This window comes from Mizuhopecten yessoensis, unplaced genomic scaffold, assembly GCF_002113885.1.
Source record: "Mizuhopecten yessoensis strain PY_sf001 unplaced genomic scaffold, ASM211388v2 scaffold7915, whole genome shotgun sequence".
Lineage (NCBI taxonomy): Eukaryota > Metazoa > Mollusca > Bivalvia > Pectinida > Pectinidae > Mizuhopecten > Mizuhopecten yessoensis.
The window spans coordinates 124,553-149,892 of record NW_018407286.1 but is presented as its reverse complement, the minus strand read 5'-3'; the positions used below and the strand labels follow the sequence as shown (position 1 = coordinate 149,892).

Here is a 25,340-nt window from a genome sequence, read left to right as displayed (position 1 = left end):
AATTTAGGTGAGATAACGTTCGACCTTGTCAGCCAATTTGCGACGTAGTATCCTCTTACAAGCTAAATACTTGTAGTACATTCCACTAATTCGAACGTTCCAATTAAACTAACTTGGACCTGGTCTGTTCAAAAGGAACAGCGCGTGCCAGATTACGTCCCCGCATGTGCAAGTTTAATGATCTAATAGCAAAAACAAACGACTTTTCCGGAATTAACCGCAACGGCGCCGACCTAAAACAATATGAAACAATGTAGATAATGGCATTAATTCACAAGTTTTACTCACCGGGCCGTTACTTGGAGTCAGTTGTAATGCATTAGAATTATTAAATACCATCTAACTTGTTATACATCAATCAATATACAATTTCATATGAAACGAAGCCTTTTCCCTGGGAGCCATATTGGATCCAACTTCGTTCTCTAACATGAGACGTTCCCGACGGGCCGGTTCGTTTCTGCGGATCAGCACATTCTGTTTAACGGACCAACTGGTGGTCGTATGGGCACAACTATGAAGTCCCGCTTAATGGAACACGTTGCATATATTCTAATTATTTTTTTAGCATAAGAGACACTCGTTTCCACAGTAATACATATAATGACGTCAGCGTATGGTACAACGGTAATCCGCATAACATGCAATAAGTATATGATTGAAAGAAAAAAACATATGTTACCAGATATAATTAATTGTAAAATTAATATACATCAATTCAAATTTGTTTATCACAACAAACGTACCATACCTTCATCACACAAGGAGAAATATATTTCATTGTCAATACAAAAGGAAAAAATTTCCTGTGTCACTATGTCAACACACAAGAACAAAATACATCACCTAGTTAATAAAAAAAAACAATGACAACAACGATATCACATAAAGTCAATTATATCAATGTCAATCACAGGACCAACTTCATCTTCTATCAGTTATTCTTAATAACTTGCGACGGTATATAAATTTATCGCGATATATCGTCTGCAAACTTATTTCAACATAAATCCTAGATGGCTATTGGTAATGCTGTCATGGGACCCTGACTAATTCAAACACGTCATGATATTGATTATCAACGAACAATAGCGTGGCCTTGAAATGTCCATGAAATTCCGCTTAAATTCAAAAATCCCTGACGTCACCAATCCACGGCAGAGTGACCCCGATATATTTTGAAGAAAACGATCAATAATCTTCAAATCATTGTCTCTTTTGATGGGTTTAGTTTGTATGAATTAGAAAAGGGGAAAATCTTCAGTATTTTGAAATTTGCGGCGGTACATCGTTTCACAAATATCAGCTCTGCGTTGCGATTGAAACTCGATTTGAGACAGTATAAAAACTTAATATACAACTTTTGATATAGCGCCCTATCTAGCTAACATAAGCCACTCTAAAGCGTTTTACAGTTCAAAGATATACATTTTAATACAATGAATACAATTAGCATATACATTAATCAATTCAATTTTGAGGAATTCACAGGAGCTGCCTTATCAGGCACTAACTACTAGTCCTATACCACCTGGCTACTATCCCTCTTTGTGTGTATGGCTGCTGGATATGTATTGTGTTCACGATATGTGGCCGCAAATAACAAAATCCAGTAGAGTAAACTCCTTCATAACAGCAGTATGGCCACCTTTACGAACCACTGTGTTCTGTATTTCTTTTCTTTCTTGCATACTGTATTAAGGCACATGTCTACATATGACCTTAAAAGGGTATCACTACATCAGTTATACTCACGAAGAAGAGTTCCACTCGGAGTTATTAGATTTGGAGTATTCTTCCTTTGATTTCAAAGACACAACAACCAAATATGACTTTTTTCTGGCTTACAGAACTCCCCGTGTCAACGTTTTTGGTCTTGGCGGCCCATGACACATTTAAGATGCTTTTCAGTTATAATTACTAGATAGCAACAATTGATCAAGGTAATGTAGACTTTGTAATGTAAAGGTCCCCAAGTTTTATTTCTTATTAGCATGTTCAAATATTCAAATTTCGAACAACTATAACTCTGTAAAATAAATGGCAACATCTGATTTTTACGGTGCACTTCTTTTGAAAAAAACCATAAACGAATTTTTCACCGAGTCGACAATGGTATTTAGTACTGTTTAATATAACGGTACCCTTTAATTAACTGAACTGTTGCGTGTACGTACGGTTACAAACATCCCTATACCAATGGGAAACTGACACATTTTTTGTTTAATCAGGCAAAAAAGATATCGCAGCTGAACGTGATCTCGGTGTGACATGAACGGGAATCCTTGACCTTCAGCTACAGGCCCATTAGTCGCGAATGACTTTCTATTGGATTTCTTCACGATTAAGTAATTAGTTGAGATTGGAAATCATGTTCTTAGTTAAGGAAGAAACAAAAATGTGTAAAAAGACTGTTAATGCAAATTTAAGAATAAAAACGTAGCTGATCGCTACTAATGCGTAATAAGTGGTATCGGCCTAATTATCTGTACATGACCAATTAATGTCAAAGCTGGGCGTGACAAGAACATTTGTCAAAAGCTATTTCTCAATAAAATCTAATTATTGGTGAAATAACCTGGTTGTGAGGCAAAGGAGGAAAAGCACATGAAAGGAGTGAGGATACAACTCGATGGAATGAAGTGAGTGAAGACAGGACGCAAAAACAGGGGAAAGGAGATAATGGGGAGTGAAGGATTGAGGGCAAAGCATGCAAAGACGGAATAAGGGGAGGCTGTCCCCCCAGAGGAGAGGGTAAGGGTAGGTGGAGACAGGGTAGTGTGTAAAGGGATAAGGGAGGTGGTAATGTCAGGAAAAAATAATGTTGGCAGGGGGGAATCTGGACGGAAGACAGTGAGTGACATATATATGGGAAGAGGAATGGAACGGAATAGGGACACGGATAAAAAAAAGGGGGAAGGGGGGATTATAACGCAAGTAAGGCTTGTAGTGGAGGGAACAGATAATGAAAAGTGAGAGGTGTATAAATTGAAGAAGGCTTAAGAAGGGGAGGAAGTAGGGCGAAATATGGTTGAGAGAAAGGGTTTTCTTGAGTGAAATAATGTAGGGGGAAAGGAAAGGCAGGGAAAAGGAAAAGACAAAAGGACACGTAAAAGATGAGAAGGAATTGAATGAGGGAGTAAGGACATACATTAGCGATGGGAAGGGAGTAGGGGAAATTGAAATGGAAGATGATAGGATAAGTCCCCCACTTCGGTTGGGGGACTTTATAATAATTGGAAACGGAGCAAACACAATGTCCCCCCACTCCATTTTAGGGGACATAATTATGTTGGCAAGATTGTTGTTGATATTTAAATGAAATATGTCCACCCAATATCAGTTTTTAATCAAAATAATTAATCATCATTTAAGGTAGTTTTAACACGATATCGTTTAGCTAGAGTTGTATTGGAGGGGAAGCGTTCTGGAATTAGCACGCGCATGCCATCGTCGATTTAATTGAAATAAGAGGAACCTTCCAGTCGACAATCAAGAACCAAAACAGATTGGTAACGATAAAAGCCAGTTCCTGGTAACGAGCATGAGAAATAATTACACTTCATAATATCTGAGTGGTCAACATTTCGCCCATAAAAGCCGTGTGAATAGTGTTGAGATTTTATAAACTCACTGTCTACGGTTGTATACCCTATAAATACAGCGTCTGTCTACATTACATACTAAAAGATGCCCATACATCTTTGTTACTTGTACTTTGATTCTGTGTGTGGGTTCTTGTGATATCGTACACCTTTGTAACGTTTATGGTAATATGACGGCTAACGATGGGGCCATGAGGAGTAACTTTTGACAGCGTAGGTCGTAAGGTCCAATTTACAATGTTCAAAACGTCATTAGTTTAATGAGTAGTAAACTGTTCCAAAGGCAAATTTTGATAAATATGTACACATTGATATGTTTTTGTATGTGTTTGTGCGTGCGTTTTCTTTTTGCGTTCGGATAATTAGTTAAAATCACTACACATGATACTTTTATTTCAATTCTGAAAATCAATAATTTTGAATATATATATATATATATTGATCAAGTTGATTATTTTAACATTCAGTCCGCTATGAATCGTTTACATCCATATTACAGGAACCCCGCTTGGGCGTAATGTTAAATATGAATGGAACGTGTTTGATTTCATACGGGAGTAAATGTTAAAACAATCCGTTCAAAACATATATTCACATTCTTCATAGATATTTATTAGTGAGATTAATAAAAGAATGTTATAATTGTCAGTGCCAGCACTTTCATGAAACAGTCGAACGTCACCAAAATGTTTGCTGCTCCCGATAGTCTGACGTTATTTGAGGCGGAAGAGAAAGCGGAAATATAAATATATTTAATAAGATGGACATTTGCGTTAACTTGTAAATAAACCAGTCAGGCTTTGACCACTATAGTTGTACCTTTGACAATCGTGTTGTTGTCTTACATGTGCCTTGTTAAAGGAAATTAAGTATTCGGTAACTGATCTACAACACACTTAGTACAAATAGCTGCCTCAATGGACCTTAACTCAGTCACACATACCTACATATTTAAACTGGACTTGCCCAGTCTTTGATCTGGTAAGGTTCAATTTTGACTTTAGGGGTGAATGGGTTAACGCACCCATTGTTAAACCATTCAAAACTAAATGACCATGTACAAGTGCATTGTGTTCACAGAACGCTGTATGGTCTTACACTAATGATGTAACAACGTATAACCTTACTTTCGTTGAATCGCGTTTAATTATTGTACCGTTGTTGATGGAGCATTTATGACCTCATTGTGTAGATGAGGCTCAGTATGCCGTTATTCTGTTGATTTAACGTTGTATGAGAGTTCTGCTGATTGACTATTTTTTACCTGTTTGTGTTGATGAGCTATTCTTATTGTGTCGATCGGTCTTTGTTTGACTATATGGTGTTGATCAGCTGCTCTTTGAACTTATTGAATTGAACGGCCGTTGATGAGCTGTTTGCTCTTTCACATTAATGTGTTGACAGAGCAATTGCAGTCCCAGGCAAGCACGTTTGGTAAGGAAGCAGTATAGGAAGTTTAAATGTAATAGTCCGACATACACCCGAGTTATTTCACGGGCTCCATTTCTATATTGAGAGGTACTTAAGACCTTGATATGTGACCTTCAGACATGAAAAACGACCCCGTGACATATTTTCCCTCGGGAATAAATAAGTGTATAATGCTGGAGTTGTATCAGCTAACATGAACTTGGTTAATTGTGCGGAAACTAATTTTCTATTAATGGCAACAGTGAGCATGATCTTTGACCATCGAACCTGAAATGCTACCCGTTCCAGTAAGAAAATACCGTATGAAGTTTGAGAAGTTGATGAGACCATGGGAACTCGATTCTTTGTGCGGAAAGTGATTTTTCATTTTTAGGACAAGCGACTTTGACCTTTGACCTTCATACATGAAAATATATCCAACGCAAGCCCTTTCAAAAAGAAGCGCTCTATGACGTTTGCGTTTGATTGATCCAGGGAAGCTCGAGTTAACGCCGTCATTGCAACTGACTTTCCGATCACTGATTGGAGAACTACAAGAAATTGAACCAGTTAATGTAGTATATTTAGGCGCATGCATCATTAAGGGTATATTACAAATACAAACAACAACAGAATGATCGATATAGGTTATAAAATTGAACTACGCGCATCACATTTTTCCGAAACGTGAAATAAAGCATACCACACACACAAACAGTATCATAATGTAAAAATGCTAGTGGGTGGTCGGTTGTTGTATTTGATGGCGCATTATGTTTTCACAAAGACGGTCATGGTTCGATTCCCCGATCGGATGTGAAAATATCCTGCTCGACCACGTGGATTTTCTTTGGGTACTTTCATCCTTTCCAACAAGAGTGATAAATGTAGGTTTGAAAAAACGTGTTTCACATACGTGGTAAAATAATAAAGTTAACGTAACAGTACTACTTTAGTAGTTAACTCACTAGCATGAGGAATCATTGTCTCCCGCGTACTACGTCAGGGATAATGACGTACCTTGTCACTCGAGTACATAGCCGGGATCATCGGTGTACAATACCCACCTTAAGCTGTCAATGTTTCAGGCCCAGAAAAGTTTGTGTCACTATGTTAAAGGTTACCATGGCAACTGAGAAAATCAGAGCTATTACTCCCTATTACTATGTCAATGATAACATAGTCCAGATCAAATCGTCCCAAATAAAACAATCGTTCAATGTGGAGCTATGATGACGCCAATTGAGGAGTGACCCTATGCCAATAACAGTACACAGATTAAGAAGGAAATATCAAATAACAAACGGATACAATCAAAGGCCGATCACTATTCAGTGCCATGTTCCACGAACAAGGGCTGCCGATAACAAGTCTAATACGATATTGGTTTTAAATGTCGGGAGATCTTGGATTGAGAGGTCAGGGGTGACAGAAAGGACAAGACTGTCTTAAACGCCAATATTATCTTTGATCACTTCATATAAAACGACTTAAGTGTTTACGGTGTAAATATGGCCACTATGGGAGTTGTTTCCATAACAATCCAATTATCTAACTTGGCCTCCTGTAACTTATCTCAGAGCATTGTTAGCCTTTGTAAAACAATCACTAGAAATATGATGCAAGAGAATATCCATTTTGAAGTCATTTTTTGGTGTGTGCAAAAAGCCAAGCAAAGTCAATATTTCTGAGTGCTCTGAAACATATGTAGAACACGGAGGAAATTGAGTCGTGTAAATTAACCCCTAAATAAAGATATTAATGCATCATCGGGATTACTCTTTAAAAACGGCACCACAAGTTATACAGAGAGCGCCACGAGCGGAGCATTATAAGTCAGCACTGCTTGAATGAGATGGATCTGATTAAGAGGGAAATACGTGTAGTTCAATAGCGAAGTATGCACATTTGTATGTTAATAAGAGATTTCAATCTGTAAGAATTTTTCTTGTGACCTCAACTAGTACCATAGTTTTCTACGGAATCGTTTAGTCATTTCACACTATAGTAACATGACGTCTTTTTCCCCTTTTTCAAAGCAATTTCTGTCTGTCATTGTAGTTCGGCTCAAATTTGAGGAAATCAAACTAAACGTTATTACGAGAAAACCATGAAAACTGTTTTGTAGAAAATATGACAGTCATATAAACAATACCTGTATATACAAAATAAATGCAGTAATACATATCTTTATCTGATGATGCATGTATCACTAGATTATTGCGCGGACGTACACACCCACTTGTGCGCGAAGCACACTCACGGATGTATTCTTCCGCGCTCATACTCGTGCTATATATGATGTAAGAAAAAAGACATGCGCTGTTATGTCTCTATATATGTACATGAACTCTCTGAAATACCGTGATTGCAGGTGATGTGTTTCCAAAAGCGTACATCAACGTGCTTAATTATATGTATTAATAAAAAATAGATCCTTATCACAGGTCTGAATAAAACTCTTTGTTGTTGTCCTGTGTAGTTCGTATGTATCAAGTCACTAGTCGAACAAGAAAAAAAATCTAGATTTTCACGTTTCTTATTGGTCACTCATCATTTTACGTAAATCTTTTTCATAATGTTCTACTAAATATTTGATTGAACATAAATCTATATAAAATAATTAAATTTATACTTTATATTAAAACGTAAACCTTTTTAATAAAAATCTATAAAATATACCATTTAACAAAAGCCTATATAGAAAAGATCTAATAGTATGTCATTGAACAAAAACCAATAAAATATAACTCTTCATTAAACGAAAACTGTATGATTGATCTACAAAATATTTCATTATACATAAAGTCCTAGTTCAGTATGGTTTATATGAGGAGAAGACATGTATTCGTTTGTGCCTAATGTGTTGCTTGTGGAAAATGTTGTTATGAGACTATAACAACATTTGCTATTGCAACGTCATCAACTTTATTTTGTCAACACTTGATTTGCTGTTCAAAACCTGTTCTAAATAACAAATAAAGCATAACTACTCAATCAAAATGTAAATGTAAATAATGAATAGTTTTGCAACTTACAACTGCCGGGCTTTATTAATTTTGTCATCAATTGCAATGTGTGTTATAGGACCATAACAACATTTGCTAAAACAATAATCGCTTAAGTAAAATTTTAGCTGAAAAAGTCAAACTGTTTATGATCCCGAGGGATATTGAGTTTATATTTGATTGGCAGACAATGAATTAACATATCACTGTGTTGAATTAATTATTTCAAATGCAATGTGCGGGCACAAATGGTAATCTTACCTGTTAACTAAATACCGAAAACATTGAATCAGAAAAAACATAAAATCCAATTAAATGAAATGTATTCTCAAGATTTATGTCGTAAAAGCAACAGCTTGGTACAATGGCAATATGGGTATTTACTTTGATTAGGCGGACCTCATAACAATGTTACGGTATATTGAATTAACAGAATCCCACCGAGGTACATTATACAAGCGTTATTGTTTAATTAGCCCGTATGATCATTGAGCTACATACCATTTTTACAGGGGAGAAAGTTTGGTTACTATGGAAACAATTATTACAATAACATCTACATGAATTTTTGAGTTTCGTAGAAAGCGACGTTTGTTTTAAGTCTTATGTATATTGAAATAACTTTTTTACGTGTTTCAACTTTCTCTTTTGGTTGTACTTCACATATATTCAGGAAAACCGAAGAAGCGGTCTTTGTTTTGAACTTAAGGTTTCACGGACAACAGCTAAAACAAATATTGGAACGTTTTCCCGACAGGAATACATGTCTTACACCGATACCTCATTACTGAAAGAAAACCATACCTCGTGTAACTTCCATTAAAAGAAATAATAAACAAAACAATGACAGTGTTCCTTGTGTAAAATGCTACAGTGTCAGATCGGCATCGAATTCCTGGATCCTACAATCATTTAACTGTCGCTAAATGCCTCACACCTACTGTTAACCCGCTTTCCACCGTGTAACCCTGTAAACTGCATCGTATTAATTGACCGTTAATATAGCATTAATCATGTACCATATTTTCTCTCTTGAACTGCATTTAATATCGATTTGTATGCATGGTGTTTAAGTCGTTCATTTATTTTTTGTTTTCTTGTCACAATTTACTGATTTACTCACAAATCAAAAATGATACTAATTCGTCAGATCTGTATTGATTTGGCGTTATCGACAAATTACACGTCAAATTAAGGTCGAGTTGACGAAATCGGAAGATGAGTTTTTGTGTCGGCTATACATTCTTGCTGAAATACGATACTTGCAATGAATAGCTGCCTGAATGAATAATATAACATCAAGCAGGTATGTATTGGATAACACAATGTCAAACATGTCCATTTTAACCATTATTATAAATAATGATTCAGTAACATTTATATTTTCTTTAAAAAAACCAAGACAAAAACGTTGTTTTAAACAAACAAAAGTACAATTTAACACAAATCTAGATTCTTCTTGCAAGAGACGACAGTATCTGTACAATCATATACACATAACCACAGACAAACGAACACTCGTCCTTTCCATTCCCAATAAAAAAAACTCCCCCAAAGAAACACAAAAAACCCACATACACTATACTAGAACAAATATACATTTCGTTTTGATCTCTTTTTTACCGTACAATAAAACCAGGTAACGAACATTTGGTTTGTTTGTGTTTTACGTCCTATTTACAGCTATGGTCACTTAAGAACCTGCCAGGTTTCGGTGGTGGAGGAAAGCCGGAGTTCCCGCAGAAAAACAACCGACCTACAGTCAGTACCTGGCGACTGCCCCACGTAGGTCTCGAACCACGACCCAGTGGTGGAGGACTAGTGGTAGCAAAATGTCCGACGCCTTAACCACTTGGCCACCGCAGCCAACAAAAAAGAGGCCTATGTACACACACACACTGAATGGAACAGCTCCCCAGTGTCAGCCGTCACGATCACTGCAGTCTGAGACAGAAGCTATGTTATTTATCCTAAACCCCCTACTGTGACCTATGGAAACCGGTGATTTGGAAGGGCTTCGTTGTGGAATAGCTTAACATCTGCGACCAGGAAGTCAAAACATACCAACTTTGTTACGTCTGCATTTTAGGTTTTTTTGCGCAGACGTCATGTACACACCACCCTTTATATTTATATGACTATGGCGATAAATGTCAAATAGCTATTGTCATTTTAATGCCTCTTTCTTTTCATATGTGACAATTTTTGACTTGAAGTCACACATTCTACCAAGAACGCATTATGAGGATTACTATAGACAATAAAAGAATAAACATATTTCAGACACTGATAAGTTTTACTCAAACGCTTATCAGTTCCATCCTCAGAAACAATAACACCTGCCTGCGAAATAGGACAGCAATACCATGTATGTGGTTGTGTAATTGTCTCCACAACATGAAACTAAATCTTTACACCACAACATAAAGTCGCATGTATTCTGCTCATTGAGCTTCAGTGCACTGTATGTCATCATTCATCACGCTATGTTGCATACCCCATAACGAGCATGGCTAATGGAGGGTCAACCACTAAAGATCCACAAATCAGATTCCAACTTCCGCGCATAACAGTTAAGGCAAAAACAACAACGACTACTTCGTGAGGTAAACAGTTCTTTCTGCATAGCTTGATTGACCTAGATATTAGAGGGACATGCAAGATCGGATTAGCACTTGTGTGGTATTGATTTTCAAAAATGACTTTCTGAAATAAAATCAAGCATTTCCATTTGCCGATCTGAAACGTGCGTCTCACTTATTTCCAAGCTATTACACATGAAATGCTATTATATTGCTGCTATTTCATCCGGTCAATCATTACTCTGTACCTGTATTTCGTGTTGAATTGTTATTCATTTCAATTTAATGAAAATGTGTTTATTAACTAATTCATAATCAATGTTGATCCAAATCTGTAAATATACACTCAAAATATTTAAAATAAAACGTTTACAACAATTGCGAAACAAGATTTATAAACTTATTTTAATCCGTCTTGTTAGGTTACCCGGAGAAAAACCTCGTTGTCGGGCAGGTGACCCCATATCTGTTTACGTCCGAGCGGGGAATCGTCTTTGTTAACGGCGCCACCAGACCACCCTAGCACTTCGGAGAGTCTGTACAATAAAGGCTAAAAAAGCGCATCCCGCATTGTGCATCTTATACATTGAGGATATTTGCTGCTAAAAGTTGCTAAAACGCAGGCATATGATCGTCGTTGTCTATATATAAAACTAGATACATTTATATTTGGTTTGGTTTTATATTGTTGAACATCATGATAACACCAAAGGTCATTTAAGGAGGTGTCTCCGTGTGTGTTGTGTAAGCGTGCATGTGTGAATGTGTGCCGGAGACAGGGTATGTTGGTGTACTTTCCTCCTTGTGATGGCGCGGATCTGATACCGACTTCATTTATACACAAATATACACGTCCTCCGATTGATCCTGACAACCGATCTCATTTATATACAAATATACACGTCCTCCGATTGATCCTGAGAACCGATCTCATTTATACACAAATATACACGTCACCCTGACAACCGATCTCATTTATACACAAATATACACGTCCTCCGATTGATCCTGATGTGATGCTGTCCCACACCCGTGGTTGCTGTCAACAATAAAGTAAGATGAAATGTATCTATATGAGCAAACAGTTTTCTTAATAAGAACAAGTTCTAAAGGTCTATGATAATTTGACAGACAATTTCTCAGTTCTTTACTGGTTCCCAAAAAGGTTGCAAAGTTTTACTCCATTTTGTTCTGTTTTTTTCTGCTATTTTTTTTTTCTGTCAAACACATCTTTCATGACCTTTTCCTTTCGGTGTGTGTCGTAGTTTCTACTGATCTGGAGGCAAGGTAGCAATTTCTTACTTGCTTTAAAGTCCAGTCATGTTCTTGAAGAATCTTGATTTTTAATATGTACAGAGTGCCTAAAATAGGCCTGTTTTGACTTCTGCAATCCGGCTCATCTCGCTCTCTGATTTTTATAAGTGATTCATCATACTTTTAGCGAACAAAACATTCCTGAATCTTTTTTTGGTCAACTTCCTTTCTAGAACTTCCTGCTAGTTCCCTGTTTGGAATATTGATATTCATTAAATGCTGTCCCCATCTTTATTCTACCTCTATGTCTGAGCTGACATCTTCCGTATCTGGCGGTTTAATTACATTTGTTGTGTACGGTAGGATTATCTCAATGGTGATTTCCAACAGCGTAGTTATTCTCATGATTTCCTAATTGGCCATTCAAGGTAGCTAACGCCTTCTTCAGAGTCTCGAAATATTTTCTTTACACCTTTCTTTATACCTCATGTCACATTACATGGTTTTAGCCACAAGAACCCTACCAGGGTAACAGAACCATACCAGGCTGGATAATATCACGCTGATCCGGTCACCCTGGCTAAGACATTTTGTTATAAACACGTTATTGGCAATGTTGACATTCCGTCATATCTTTAACATTTACTACAGACATTGTGGAGAACATTTTACATTTCCATTGTTCTGCCATCCAGGAATCCTTCTACATGTTCTCCGACTTAAAATGCATCCTTTGAATGATATTGTGTTGGGGTAATTTTAGTTACTTTTTTCAAATTTCGATTTGTTTTTTTATATATTATGAAATATCTATCACAATCGTACTACTTCAAATCTTGTGTGGATCAAGATAAACTGAGGGGCATTTATCGTCAACCTAGGGCTAATCATCTTCTCTGTGTTTGAAGAAAATGTATTCACTTTTTAGAATTTGCATACATTCAATCATTAATAGTTTGATTTAAACCTAAACAGCGATTGTAATCTTATTTTGCAAGCTATCAAAACCTCTGAAAATAACTCATCATTAATAATGTGCCCAGTCCGTAAAGTCAGCTGTGAGAATAATATCGAAATATTTCGTTCAAACAGAGCTCGGATACTGCAGTGAGTCAGAGAGATGGGCAGTGTTTATCCATTCCCCTCCTTATTGGATATTGAAATTGGGAAGTAAATATGACTGAACTAGTGGCCCCCTCGTCTCTTTTCATCGATTCGCATTACCTCATACTCCAAATTGATTTTTTGTATTTCCCTCCCGCAATCATACACACATGCACGCATACACAACACAAATAGAGGTACGTACTTAAATGACCTTAGCTGTTAATAGAACGTTCCTCGAGTTTCAGTTCTCTTCCTTTTCAAGAGTCGAGACACCGGTCATTTGCGCTCGCTGTCTGACAAAGGAAACAGAGGTTTTCGAAAGCTCGCAAAATAAGTTTTCAATTACTGTTTGTGTTCAAAATACTTGGCATCTATCCGACAAACTGGATTAAGTAGTATCGTTCATGAAATGGCTATTTCGAAAACATGGCCATTTCAATGGAGACGGATAACCTTTGCTGATTGCTACTCTGAAAAAAACCTATATTAATAATTCATCTGCTCGTACACAAGCTGTTCGCTTGTTTAACATTTACATATTTGTTAAAAAAATCTCAATAAGAACTGTTTTGATGAAATATTCAACGATGTTGATTTTGATATTGAGTAGCACCTTTATGTTGAATAATTCATATAAAAATCAAAATAGTAAAAAAAAAAAACATGTAGATTTAGATGCATCGAAATACGGTTGTATGAACAACTTCGCTGTCGGTCCTTTATCAGATCCATCAGATCGATATAAATCGTACTTGATCAAAGGCTGTAGGTGTAAAAAATAATCTATTCGTGGATGTTACCTGGAAGTGAACCTTATGATATTAATTTTCCTGACAGAGATTGATATTAAACACCCCAGAGGCGTGAACCAAATAAATACTGTTCGCAGGGTTTTTGATTATATGAGCCGAGCTACAGACACAATTTCCTGTTTGTGAAGTGAGCTAACGGACAGCTGAAACAGGAAAAATTGAAATACAGAACTTCCCGTCAACACTGACACCTAGGGTCGGTTTTGAGAGGTTCATGCGGTGTGCAATGTGTGCATCAAAATTATAAACGACCCCATCAAATTTAAGTGATGAGTCATTTTGCTATCGATTTAACACAGCAAGTCTTATAAAATGCACAAAATGACCCAATATTTTTTACGACCCAAAACTAATAGAAATTGTGAGCGTCCTGACATAGATAAAACCCTCTTCATCTTATCGAGGTATTCCTGGGTGTCTCTTTTCTGATACACATATGCATAAGATGTACTTTCACTGTGCCAGAAAACAAACAGAATCCAATAAACAACTAAAGAGAAGTTGAGCTTAGAAGGTTTTTCTGGAACAGAAATTATGTCTCTAGGGTAATAACCCAGGAAATTATGTCTCTAGGGTAATAACCCCAGGAAATATAGCCGAACTGCAAATTCCGTTCTTCCTTATCTATTGTACATCTACATATGGTTACTTTCACTGTGTCTGGTTGCTAAACGCGCCAAAAAACAAATTCAGGAGTAATTATGCTTTCAAGGTTTCTTGAGTAGAAATTTTAAGCTTCAAGGTATATCACTCCATGAAAAATAGACGAATCGCAAATTCCTTTCTTCATGTACATTTACATACATAATAATTATGATGTGGTTTTACTGTGTCAAGTCACAAAGAAAATCCAACAAACAGTTACGGATGAATTCTTCTTACAAGGTTTCAGGAGCAGAAATATAAGTTTCGAGGTTCACACTCAAGGACAAATAGTTGAATCGCAAATTCCTTTATTCATGCACATCTACATATGTACTTCCATTGTATCAACCTACGAAAACTCTAACAAACAGTTAGGAGGAGGTGTGCCTACAATGTTAATGGACAGACAAACGGACGGACGGTCGGGGAGATTACTATCCACAATACCCCCCAAACTTCACTTGCGGAAGGATGGCAAATAACGTTATCAAATAAAATGCTAACATCTGTGGTAAACCTGGCTTTATGTATCATCTCTATAACCGCTGCAGTCTCTCTGTATCGGCTTTGAGTTCGTTCGTATTTGTGCCTGATACAATGACAATGCCTTACATTTTTTCGATAGTTTTATTTAGCTTATCATGGCTGTTTCAATGAGGCATAAACCTGTCAGTGTATCTAAGACCCCAAGCTTATGAAAAGCATGCATGTCTGCCTCGATATGTAAACCGCAGATCACCGTAACACCGTGCCATTGTCAGAACTACTGCCGTGGATAGGTATAAACGACATTTTCATTAGAATGGGATCATGCATGTAAATTCTGGAGGGATAAGTGAAGAGGCATCTGGGGCATTGTACGGCCGCTTGTCGTTCATGATACAGGCAGACTTTAGGGACCGAATGCGATTGAAACAAATAGATATGATACATGTATGCGGGCTTTGTCAGCCGTCATATTGTCAACAACACGAGTAATTCGGAAAGCGCAATATCTGGAAAATGCCATCCTGACAAAGCCTCCATATTTTTCACTGTTTTAATTTTTTATATATATTTCATTTTTAAAGACTGAAAAGGTAAATGTTATTTTTCTTGGCACTATCGTATCTAAAAACATCCAAGTTATAATAAGTGCTTGACACTAATTAGGAAGTAAATATTCAAAGTTCGGCTCTTTATTAAAACGCATTTTGTCTGTTAGGGGAGTGTTGCGTCCTCGCGGTAACCACAGCCATAGGAAGACAGTGTCCGAGGATGATTGGTCACTCACAAGCCAATTTAAAGTGACCTCTTACTGAAATAGTACAAAAGCCACCAATTGTAATATTTGGTATCTTTATATTTCTCTCTACTCATAATTAACCACATTTTATTTCATAGTGCCTTGCCTGACGATAGTTCACCTTTGGCGTTATTGTTAAACGTTCGCCAAGGTGAGAAAGGCAATGCGTTCTGTCCGCAGACCGGGACATACCGAAGTCTTTAAAAACAAATCGGCATTTCATCAATTATTTCTTTCCAACCTTTCTGATTTGTCTCCCTAGTCACTCGTGTCCATATGACCTCGGCTGTTGCTATGTTACCATAACACAAACAGGCGTTTGTACCTTTAAATGTTGTAATCAGATTCATATTCAGATTCTTTATTTCCTTGTGTTTTACAACACATCGGAGAGAAGACGTTACATATACAGTGTTTACAAAACAATACCGTGACATACAGTATGATAGTACAACATCATCGTGGTAGTCTAACATATGTACTTTGATCTTACTTCATATTGTAATGATAGACATGGTATTCAATAGATACAGTACGCCAACAATGAGTAACGCTGCATCATACAGCGTATATGGCTCATCGGTGATGCGTAAAACCCAAAAAATCAAAACCAAGTCATCCATTTTTCAGCTTTATAAACTTTGATATAAAAGAAAGATTAGGTATACTGCCACATCCACACACAAGTAAATCTACTACTTGATCTTTTACGACAAGATGTGACGTCATCACTTATACACTTATAGGAAATAAGAAACTTGTCTGCTGAACACCCAGGAAAAGTCTTCCTGTGTAACGCTGTTATATAATCTAGTGAGATTCTTATCAACTTATTCCTTATATAAAGTACTTCCTCAGGCTCAGGACAAATATAGCAACGTAGAATTCATTCCCCAAAGAAATTATTAACTATTTGTATCCGATTCATTTCCAAACTCTCAAATTCTTTATTTTGTATTGTTTAACAACTAATATGTAGACGAATGGCTGACTAAAATATTAAATTACTGCTAGAGCAGAATAACAGCAAATTGTTGTTTTAGACCACTTCCGGCGTTCTTCATTTTATGCCTTTATCTCTTGTAAAACATATTTTTCCTTCAGAATGTCAACATGTTACTCCTTGAGAATGTGTACAAATATCATTCCTTTATAATTTTAACATATGACTTCATTAGAAAGTCAACATGTAACTCTATTAGCATGTCAACATATTATTTTAAAAATATTAGCATGTCAACATATTATTTTAGAAAGTAAACATATCTTTGCCTAAGAATGTCAATACATTACTCCTTTCGAACAGCAAAAAAAATCTTTTGGAATGTCAACATCTCACTCCTTTATAATTTCAACATCTTAGTGTTTTAGAATGTCAACATATTACTTCTTTGTCAACATATTTTGCCTTTACAATGACAACTTATTACCACTTTCGAATGACAACATCTCACTCCTTGAGAATGTCAACATCTTACTGCTTTGGAATGTTAACATCATACTCTTTAAGAATGGCAACAAATTACTCTTTTTACAAGAGATCCCAGAGGGATCTTGGCACCCACCTTTGTACCATCTTTATTAGTTCTTTGTCAGTTCGATCTTTTTTCTTCTTTCCTCTAATCTGTTTGATCGAGTCATGTTAACAGTAAATGCACCTTGAGGTAACTTTTGATCTAAACTTAAAAACTGATGTGTATGAAAGCCAACCTTCAAAGTGAGTTTGTCATTTCACATATTTACTTGTACAGTACTTAATGTGAAAGAAATAGAATCGATCATTGCAATATGAGAAAGATCTGTTTAGTTCTTCTTTTAATCCATTTTGTTTTTATGATCAGTCTCAAAATATAACATACACAACGAGGGATCAAGGGGAAAGATGCCTCCCGTACTTCCCGAGAAATAGCGATAACAAACTTTCACTATCAAAATCCAAGATGGCTGCCTGTCAGCCATGTTGTTTATCCGATCAGTCCCTAAAATTGCCCTGCACAGCTAGGACCAAGGGGAACCTACATATAAAATTTAAGAAAGATCCCTCTAGTTCTTCCGCAGAAATAGCGGTAACAAACCCACATTATCAAAATCCAAGATGGCTACCTGTCGGCCATGTTGTTTATCCGATCAATCTTAAAAAGTTGCCCTGCACAGCTAGGGACCAAGGGGAACCTACATATAAAATTTGAGAAAGATCCCTCTAGTACTTCTTGAGAAATAGCGATAACAAACTTTCACTATCAAAATCCAAGATGGCTGCCTGTCGGCGATGTTGTTTATCCGATCAGTCTCAAAAGTTGCCCTGCACAGCTAAGGACCAAGGGGAACCTGCATATAAAATTTGAGAAAGATCCCTCCCGTACTTCCCGAGATATAGTGATAACAAACTTTCACTATCAAAATCCAAGATGGCTGCCTGTCGGCCATGTTGTTTATCTGATCAGTCTCAAAAGTTGCCCTGCACAGCTAAGGACAAAGGGGAACCTGCATATAAAATTTGAGAAAGATCCCTCCCGTACTTCTTGAGTAATAGCGATAACAAACTTTCACTATCAAAATCCAAGATGGCTGCCTGTCGGCCATGTTGTTTACCCAATCAGTCTAAAAAGTTGCCCTGCACAGCTATAAGGACCAAGGGGAACCTGCATATAAAATTTGAGAAAGATCCCTCCCGTACTTCTTGAGTAATAGCGATAACAAACTTTCACTATCAAAATCCAAGATGGCTGCCTGTCGGCCATGCTGTTTACCCAATCAGTCTAAAAACTTGCCCTGCACAGCTAAGGACCAAGGGGAACCTTCATATAAAATTTGATAAAGATCCCTCTGGTACTTCTTGAGAAATACAGATAACAAGAATTGTTTATGGACGGACCACGGAAGCAGGGTGATTTGAATAGCCCACCATCAGATGGTGGTGGGCTAAAAAGTCAAAATCTCTCTCCTTCTGTATGACAATTTGTTCCTCCTTTAAAATGTTGATACATTACTCCTTTAAATTGTTGATACATTACTCTTTTAAAATGTCAGCATCTCTCTCCTTTAGAATGACAATATATTACTGATTTAGAATGTAAATGTATTATTCCTTTGAAATGTCAACATATTACTCGTTTAGAGATTTTAACATCATTAAGAACATATATACAATACACCTTAAGAATTTTAAAATGTTACATCTTTAGAATGTCAACATATCATTTTATTAGAATGTCAACATATGTCAACATATCACTCCTTCAAAATGTCTCCATACCATTCCTCTGGAATGTTAATGTACAGTGTACTTGCCTTAAAAAAACCAATAATACAGGTTTCTACAGACTACCATAGAGGATCAGCAAACATCATAATTATGGTCATTATAGGTCTAACTGATGGTTGTTAGAAGGGATTCCACAGGTCACAAAGGATCACCATTGAGTCATCGTAGATCTTACTTAGGGCAGTCAAAAATGAACCCTCAGGTCATCTGTGATCAGACTTTAGGTCACCATAGATATTATTTTGTCTCCTTTCTTTAGCCAAAGTTTATTCAGACCAACTAAGGATAAAATCAATTTCCCCATGCATGCCCCCATACTAAAAGAGCAGGAGGATTTTGAAGATAACCTTTTATATCTTCTGTCAGACCCCAACCCCTTTACCCCTAGATGGGAACCACACTTGTTTAATGTTAATTATTGATTCTCATTTTAACAAGGATGCATTAAACCAAATTAGGTTATAAAAGAATTCTGTATTGAAGGAGAAGGATGTTAAAGATTTATTCTAGTTTACTTCTCTATGAATATGAATGGTCACATTTAAATGTAAAATATAAAGGTATCAAAATCTCTCAGACCAACCTCAAAGAGAAGCAGGATGTAATTGTATCCAACAGTAATTAAGATTTTGTATCTGTAATTTTTTCTCAAAGTAGGACTAAGATATCCTGAAATAAGAAAGTCCATATGAAGTTAACTACTAGAAGTATGTTGTAATGCTTGGAAATATTCTCACACAGACGTACAAGGGGAACAATCCAATCTCTGTGCACAGCAAAATTGAGAAGGTACTGATCAATATATGTATTACAGGCAATATATATTACTTTAAGGTAGAGAACACCACTACACAAGTTATAATGGCACAGAAGAGTTCCACTTCTGAGCTGGTTTTTATTTTGACTTCCTGCTATGTATACAGTACACTATGATCACTTTAAGTAATTTTTGTATCAAAATAAGCAAGAGATATTAAATTTAAATTAAATTGAATTCAATTGAATTATAATAGACAAAGGCTTAAAGTCTCTAGGTCCATATTAACCAAACCTGAACAAATAGTCTGTAGGAGTGTCAATAACAGCGTTATTGATATGTCTCATTATAAACATAGTCTTATTGTGTTTCACGTGTCATGGATTGTTTCTTTAAAATGTTCATCAATTAAAATCAAACTTTAATACTTTGGGTGGTCAGGTGGTGCAGTGGATAGCGCACTTGCCTTTCACCAAGGCGCCCGGGGTTCGATTCCCCGATCGGATGTGTAAAGATGATCACCTGCCCGACCACGTGGGTATTATCCAGGTACTCCTTATCAAACCCAATACGACTCCCCGCACAATAACAACCGGGCCAACCAGAGTGATTAATGTAAGTTGAATAACTTGTTTCATGATTGTTGTAAAACAAATAAAGTTTATATTATAAAATCAAACTCCCTATACTGTTTGAGCATTAACAACATGTACTGGAAGATTGTCCCACACATCTACTACTCTAAATGGCAATGAGGTTCCCCTAAACTGACCTGGTGTTCATCCAGTTATATCACAGGTTAATAGATTGGAAGTGACTCTGTCATCAAATAGATTGTTAACTATTTTAACAACTGCTATTATGTCCTCTCTCATCCTGTGGTATTTCATTGTCGGGAGTGGTAGTAGTTTCAGACACTCTCCGTAGGATATGTATGAACCCTATTTTTATTCAGGGTTTTTTCTGGTATTCCTTTGGCAGATTTTAACTGTACATGTGATTACGGTCACCTTCTAGCTTCGAGCTAGAGGAATTTCCCTTTAGCTCAGTGGTAGAGCTTCCGACTAGGAACCTAGGGATTGTGGGTTCGATCCCCGGTGGAAGCACACTATTCTCTTTCCTGTTACAAATAGTGCTGTATGTGACCAGGATAGTGGTTACCTGAACATCCACTATACAAAACCTACTACATTCCTTTGTGATCAATTGTTTCAGATCACAATTTTGAAAAGGCTTGTGCTATCATTAGTACATATATTGATTTGTGTGCAAGCTGGGAAACTATCATATGACTAGTCCGATGGTGTGCTTTTAATTCTATTTGCTAAAAAGCCATTTTTATTCACATTTACAATAAATAATGAAACTTAGATATTTTGCTTTATGTAATTTCAAACCAGGGTTGTAGAATTTCATATTCAGAGGCAGGCAGTTTAAAAAAACAAAAACTTCTTCCTACTGACTTGGTTAGGGGAATTTCCCATAGAGCATACAAACTAGTAAACAAAAGGTCCCTAGATTTGACTCCTAGCTGAAGTATTGAACAAATAACGACCTCTGTTACAATGATGCCCACGTACCAGGGACCTGGGCAAGCAATATTGACAAAAATACTCAGCGACACTTTCACAAGAATCACTATGACATGAAAACTTGGAACAAGTTCTTTCTTGGAGGGGGAGTATATCACCCTGGTAAAATACTTAAAGCTAGCTACCTCCTAACGGCTGGACAAAGGTTAATTTCTCTTTAGCTCATTTGGTAGAGCATAAGACTAGTAAACCGGAGGTCTTGGGTTCGAGTCATACTTGAGGTATTGAAAACAATGATGACCTCTGTTACATATAGATGACTTACCTCAAGTACTTCAGGTTTCCTGGATCGACGGCCATGGTACGGATGCTGAGGTGCTTCACCACGGTAACTGTGCGCGAAAGTAATGTTCTCAGGTGACACGAATTCATTCACACAATCCAGGTACTCCGTTCTGAAATACAACATGCACATCATCTTCTTTGCTAATTGATGTTTAAACAGTCTTAATGGTTAAGAATAAAAACAGGAAAGACATTAGGTCTATGAGATAGAGATAAACATGTACCTACTGAACTGTTCATAGCTCAGGCCTTGCCCATGAAAATATGTAAAGACAAACAAAATAAGTCAAGGTAGATCATGTTTAAAAGAAAACATTTTACCATGTTGCAGCCCAAACAAAATATTTCCATTTATTTTTCTTTGGTTAATACATGACCAAGTCTTAACTTATGAATAATATTAACACAAGTTTGGTATTCTGATTCTGATAAAAGAACACTTCTGGTTAAATTCACCAAAATTGAATCTCCCAATCACTGGGCGAATATCTGTGAATGTGAAAATGTTCTAGCCTGGTGCCTGAGGATATAGAAAATCTTAAGCTTACACTAGTGAAAGTTACAGGTGTACTTGCCTTTGGGTAGTGACTAATTTATTACAGGTGTATCTTTTTTTATAAATTTTAACTTGAATAATAGCTCATTCACAGTCATCTTAACTTCATTTTCTAATATAAGAACATACAAAAATATTTTAATTTAGATCAAAGGTTTACTTTACACACAAACAATGTATGTATTTATATGTACATTAATTGTATATATATTTCCAAATTGAAAAATCTTATTGAAGGTATTTTTTATATCAAAAACTGAAACTTAACAATGCTAAATATTTCATTTGCTATAATTTACAAATATTTTTTAGCATTTATAATTATTTTCAATATATTAATAAATGATTTATTAACATCAATAAAAGAAAGATGTTTTAGAATAAAAGGTATGGACTTTCGCCACTTTGGCAAGCCACACATTTCCAAACATAATATAGATCAAGTTGTCAACTTGATTCGTTTATTATATAAGTGTCCGGCTATCAGAATTTCAATTCATGTTCAAGATTTATTCTTTGAAACAACCCTTGGCTCGTAAATGTACCTACAAAAGTATGTTACTCTGTAACTTGTTCAAACTGAAATCCTGTATTAACCTGATACTCTTAAAACAATCTGCACATCCTTATACAATGCATAAGATGGTGCACATTTCTCCTACACCCACGTGGGCTAGATCATAATCTGTATTTCTTATCTTACTGCTATACATACTTCTTTTCATTTCAAAACCATTGTCTTATTCGTATTGTTTGGATTTTATTTCTAAACGCCATGCTGCGCAAAAGTTATATCGAAACGTAATGTTCTAAGAAGACAGAGTTTCGTAACCTGTAGATGTAGATAATCATCTAGAGGTCGTTAATTTGTGATATTGACTCGGTCTTGCTATTTTTAGAAACTGCAGGTTAATATTCAATTGATGACCTCATTTCATTTGCAACGTAAGTTACAATGCTCTCTGACAAATGCAGTATTTCCTCGTGACAATTTTCATACATTTTATGTTTTTTAAAAGTTTGAACATCAATTAGCATCTTTGTTAACAATTAAGGACTTTGATTTCATTGAAGCTGTGGTTATATGAACCTGAAAAAAAGTGACATTAACCTTGACTTCATCTCGGTTAATATCACTTTCCCAGGTCCATATAACCACACATTCACCTCATCAAAAGTCCATAATTGATAAATTTTGTATTTTATTATTGCATGTAAAGTTAAGGAGTTTTGAAAGAAATAAACTGTTTGCAGATGTCAAAACATTTCATATTAGCCATCAGGAATGACAACATTCTTTATATATATGAAATATCTTGAGTTGTCTAAGTATCTCATTCTGTTTCGAGGGAGAGCGAGAGTTGGATGATATTCACCGACGTTTGGTGGGGTGGGTGGGGCAGATGACAACTTATAAAGGTTGTTAAAATGTTAATGCACATATACAGATTTATTGCCATGTGTTTATAGCTTACTCATGTTGATATTCTAGCACGTGTACCTGTTGTCATGTGTTCATTTAACCACAATAACCACTAACTTACCCTTTCAACGAATACGCTGAGAATCCTCACTTCTGTTTACATCTACCGGTAATGGTCGATGTCATATGCAAGCTTCTTATAATTTCTTCCTAGATACAAACGCTTAGCCGACTACTGTTGTATAAAAACTAAACCAAATGCTTGTGAAATTATACGGAATTAAGTACTAATCTTTATTCATGTAAAAGACAGCATATATATACCTAATGGTACAAATGAGTTTCGATCATAAAAGCATTATATATGTTTTTTTTCTTACAACATGAATTTACAGGATTTAAGAAGCATGGGGTACATGCTGCAGTAAGAACAATATTGGCCTCCAAAACCACAGGGTCCTGAGCAATATTTTGATCTAAACTAAGGTGTCCAGTGTACTTTTAAACGTTTTAAGGGTTTAGATCAATCTTAAGTAAAAAATGCCACCCCAATGATATGATAATAAAAATGTATCTAAACCCCTAAACTGTGTAAAATTAATCTAAGCACCTTAGCTTAGGTCAAAATATAGCTGTAACAAATTATCAGGTCCCTGTGTCCAGAACAGGATATGGTGTTGATCTATCCGGGGGTAATATCGGTGGATCTATTTCAATAGCAAATGGTACACATGCTTGTACTAACTTATGATTAATTGTGATTTGTACTGTACTTATAATTTGATTTTTTTTTTTAAATGTATTTCTAGAGCTGTCATGTCATGTTGAAGTGCATGATATGCTAGGCACTTTAACAATATACAAACCTGAATGACCTATAAATATCACAGGCAAATGTTAATTTTGAAATGAATTATGATAGTGTATAGTGTATAAAACTACTGTTATTTTGATACTAAATATGTCATATTGGTAGAAATTGGATTGCCATACCTATTCGTATAAGAAGTATGGTTTTTTTTAGAAAACAATCAAAAAAACTAGACAAGTCTTTCCGATATCAGAAATGTAGCGGAAGTGGACTGTTTGAGTCGTCGGCGACCAGGTAGCTCAATGGGAAGAGCGTCCGTCTAGAGTTCGGAGGTCCCGGGTTCGAACCCGGTTCTGGTCGTACATTTTCCCATCTCCTGTTACAGAAATAAAGGCTATATAGAAGAAGAAAAAACCGGCAAATCTCTCTGGTATCAGAAGTATGGGTTATGTAGCAAAAATTGAAGTTTGAAGTCACCGGTAAAATATGCATGGAAATGAGATTACTTAAGTCCACATCTCTCTATTGGACTTGGAGCTACCAGGTCGCCGACGATTCAAACAGTCCACTTCCGCTACATTTCTGATATCGAAAAGACTTGTCTAGTCTTTTTGGATTGTTTTCTGAAAAAAAAACATACCTCTTATACCAATAGGTATGGCAATCCAATTTATCATTTGTTCAAAAAGCAATGTCTATCACGCATTTCATAATAGAGATCTCTTATATTCATATGAGATAGCTTATGAATATATACAATGTACGCAGGATCGACATATTGCTCCTTGGATTAATGTTAGGCTGGCTTGCCATAAATAGGCGTTTTCATGTAAGCATGATGATAGGGGTATACTATCACTTTAACCAAGGTTTGATACCAATGTGTATTATTATGGGTTTTTAAAGGATAATAATTTAGATATATACGCATCATCTTGAGACT

At 36.1% G+C, this 25,340-nt stretch overlaps 1 protein-coding gene across 3 annotated transcripts in view; it reads right to left on the bottom strand.

Annotated features, from left to right (window-relative positions):
* The window catches only part of LOC110454581 (NAD(P)H-hydrate epimerase-like), a 124,539-nt gene extending 100,746 nt beyond the window's left edge, over window positions 1-23,793 (bottom strand). For 2 of the 3 annotated variants that reach the window (XM_021504165.1, XM_021504167.1), the window contains exons 1-2: window positions 23,708-23,793; window positions 21,588-21,717 (exon numbers count right to left, since the gene is read on the bottom strand). Coding sequence is in view for 2 of the 3 variants with exons in the window: in XM_021504167.1 (XP_021359842.1) it covers window positions 21,588-21,694 (107 nt within the window). In the remaining variant the exon portion in view is untranslated. The remainder of the gene's footprint in view (window positions 1-21,587; window positions 21,718-23,707) is intronic. The other variant, XM_021504168.1, reaches the window with a different exon arrangement.
* Window positions 23,794-25,340: the final 1,547 nt, after the last annotated feature.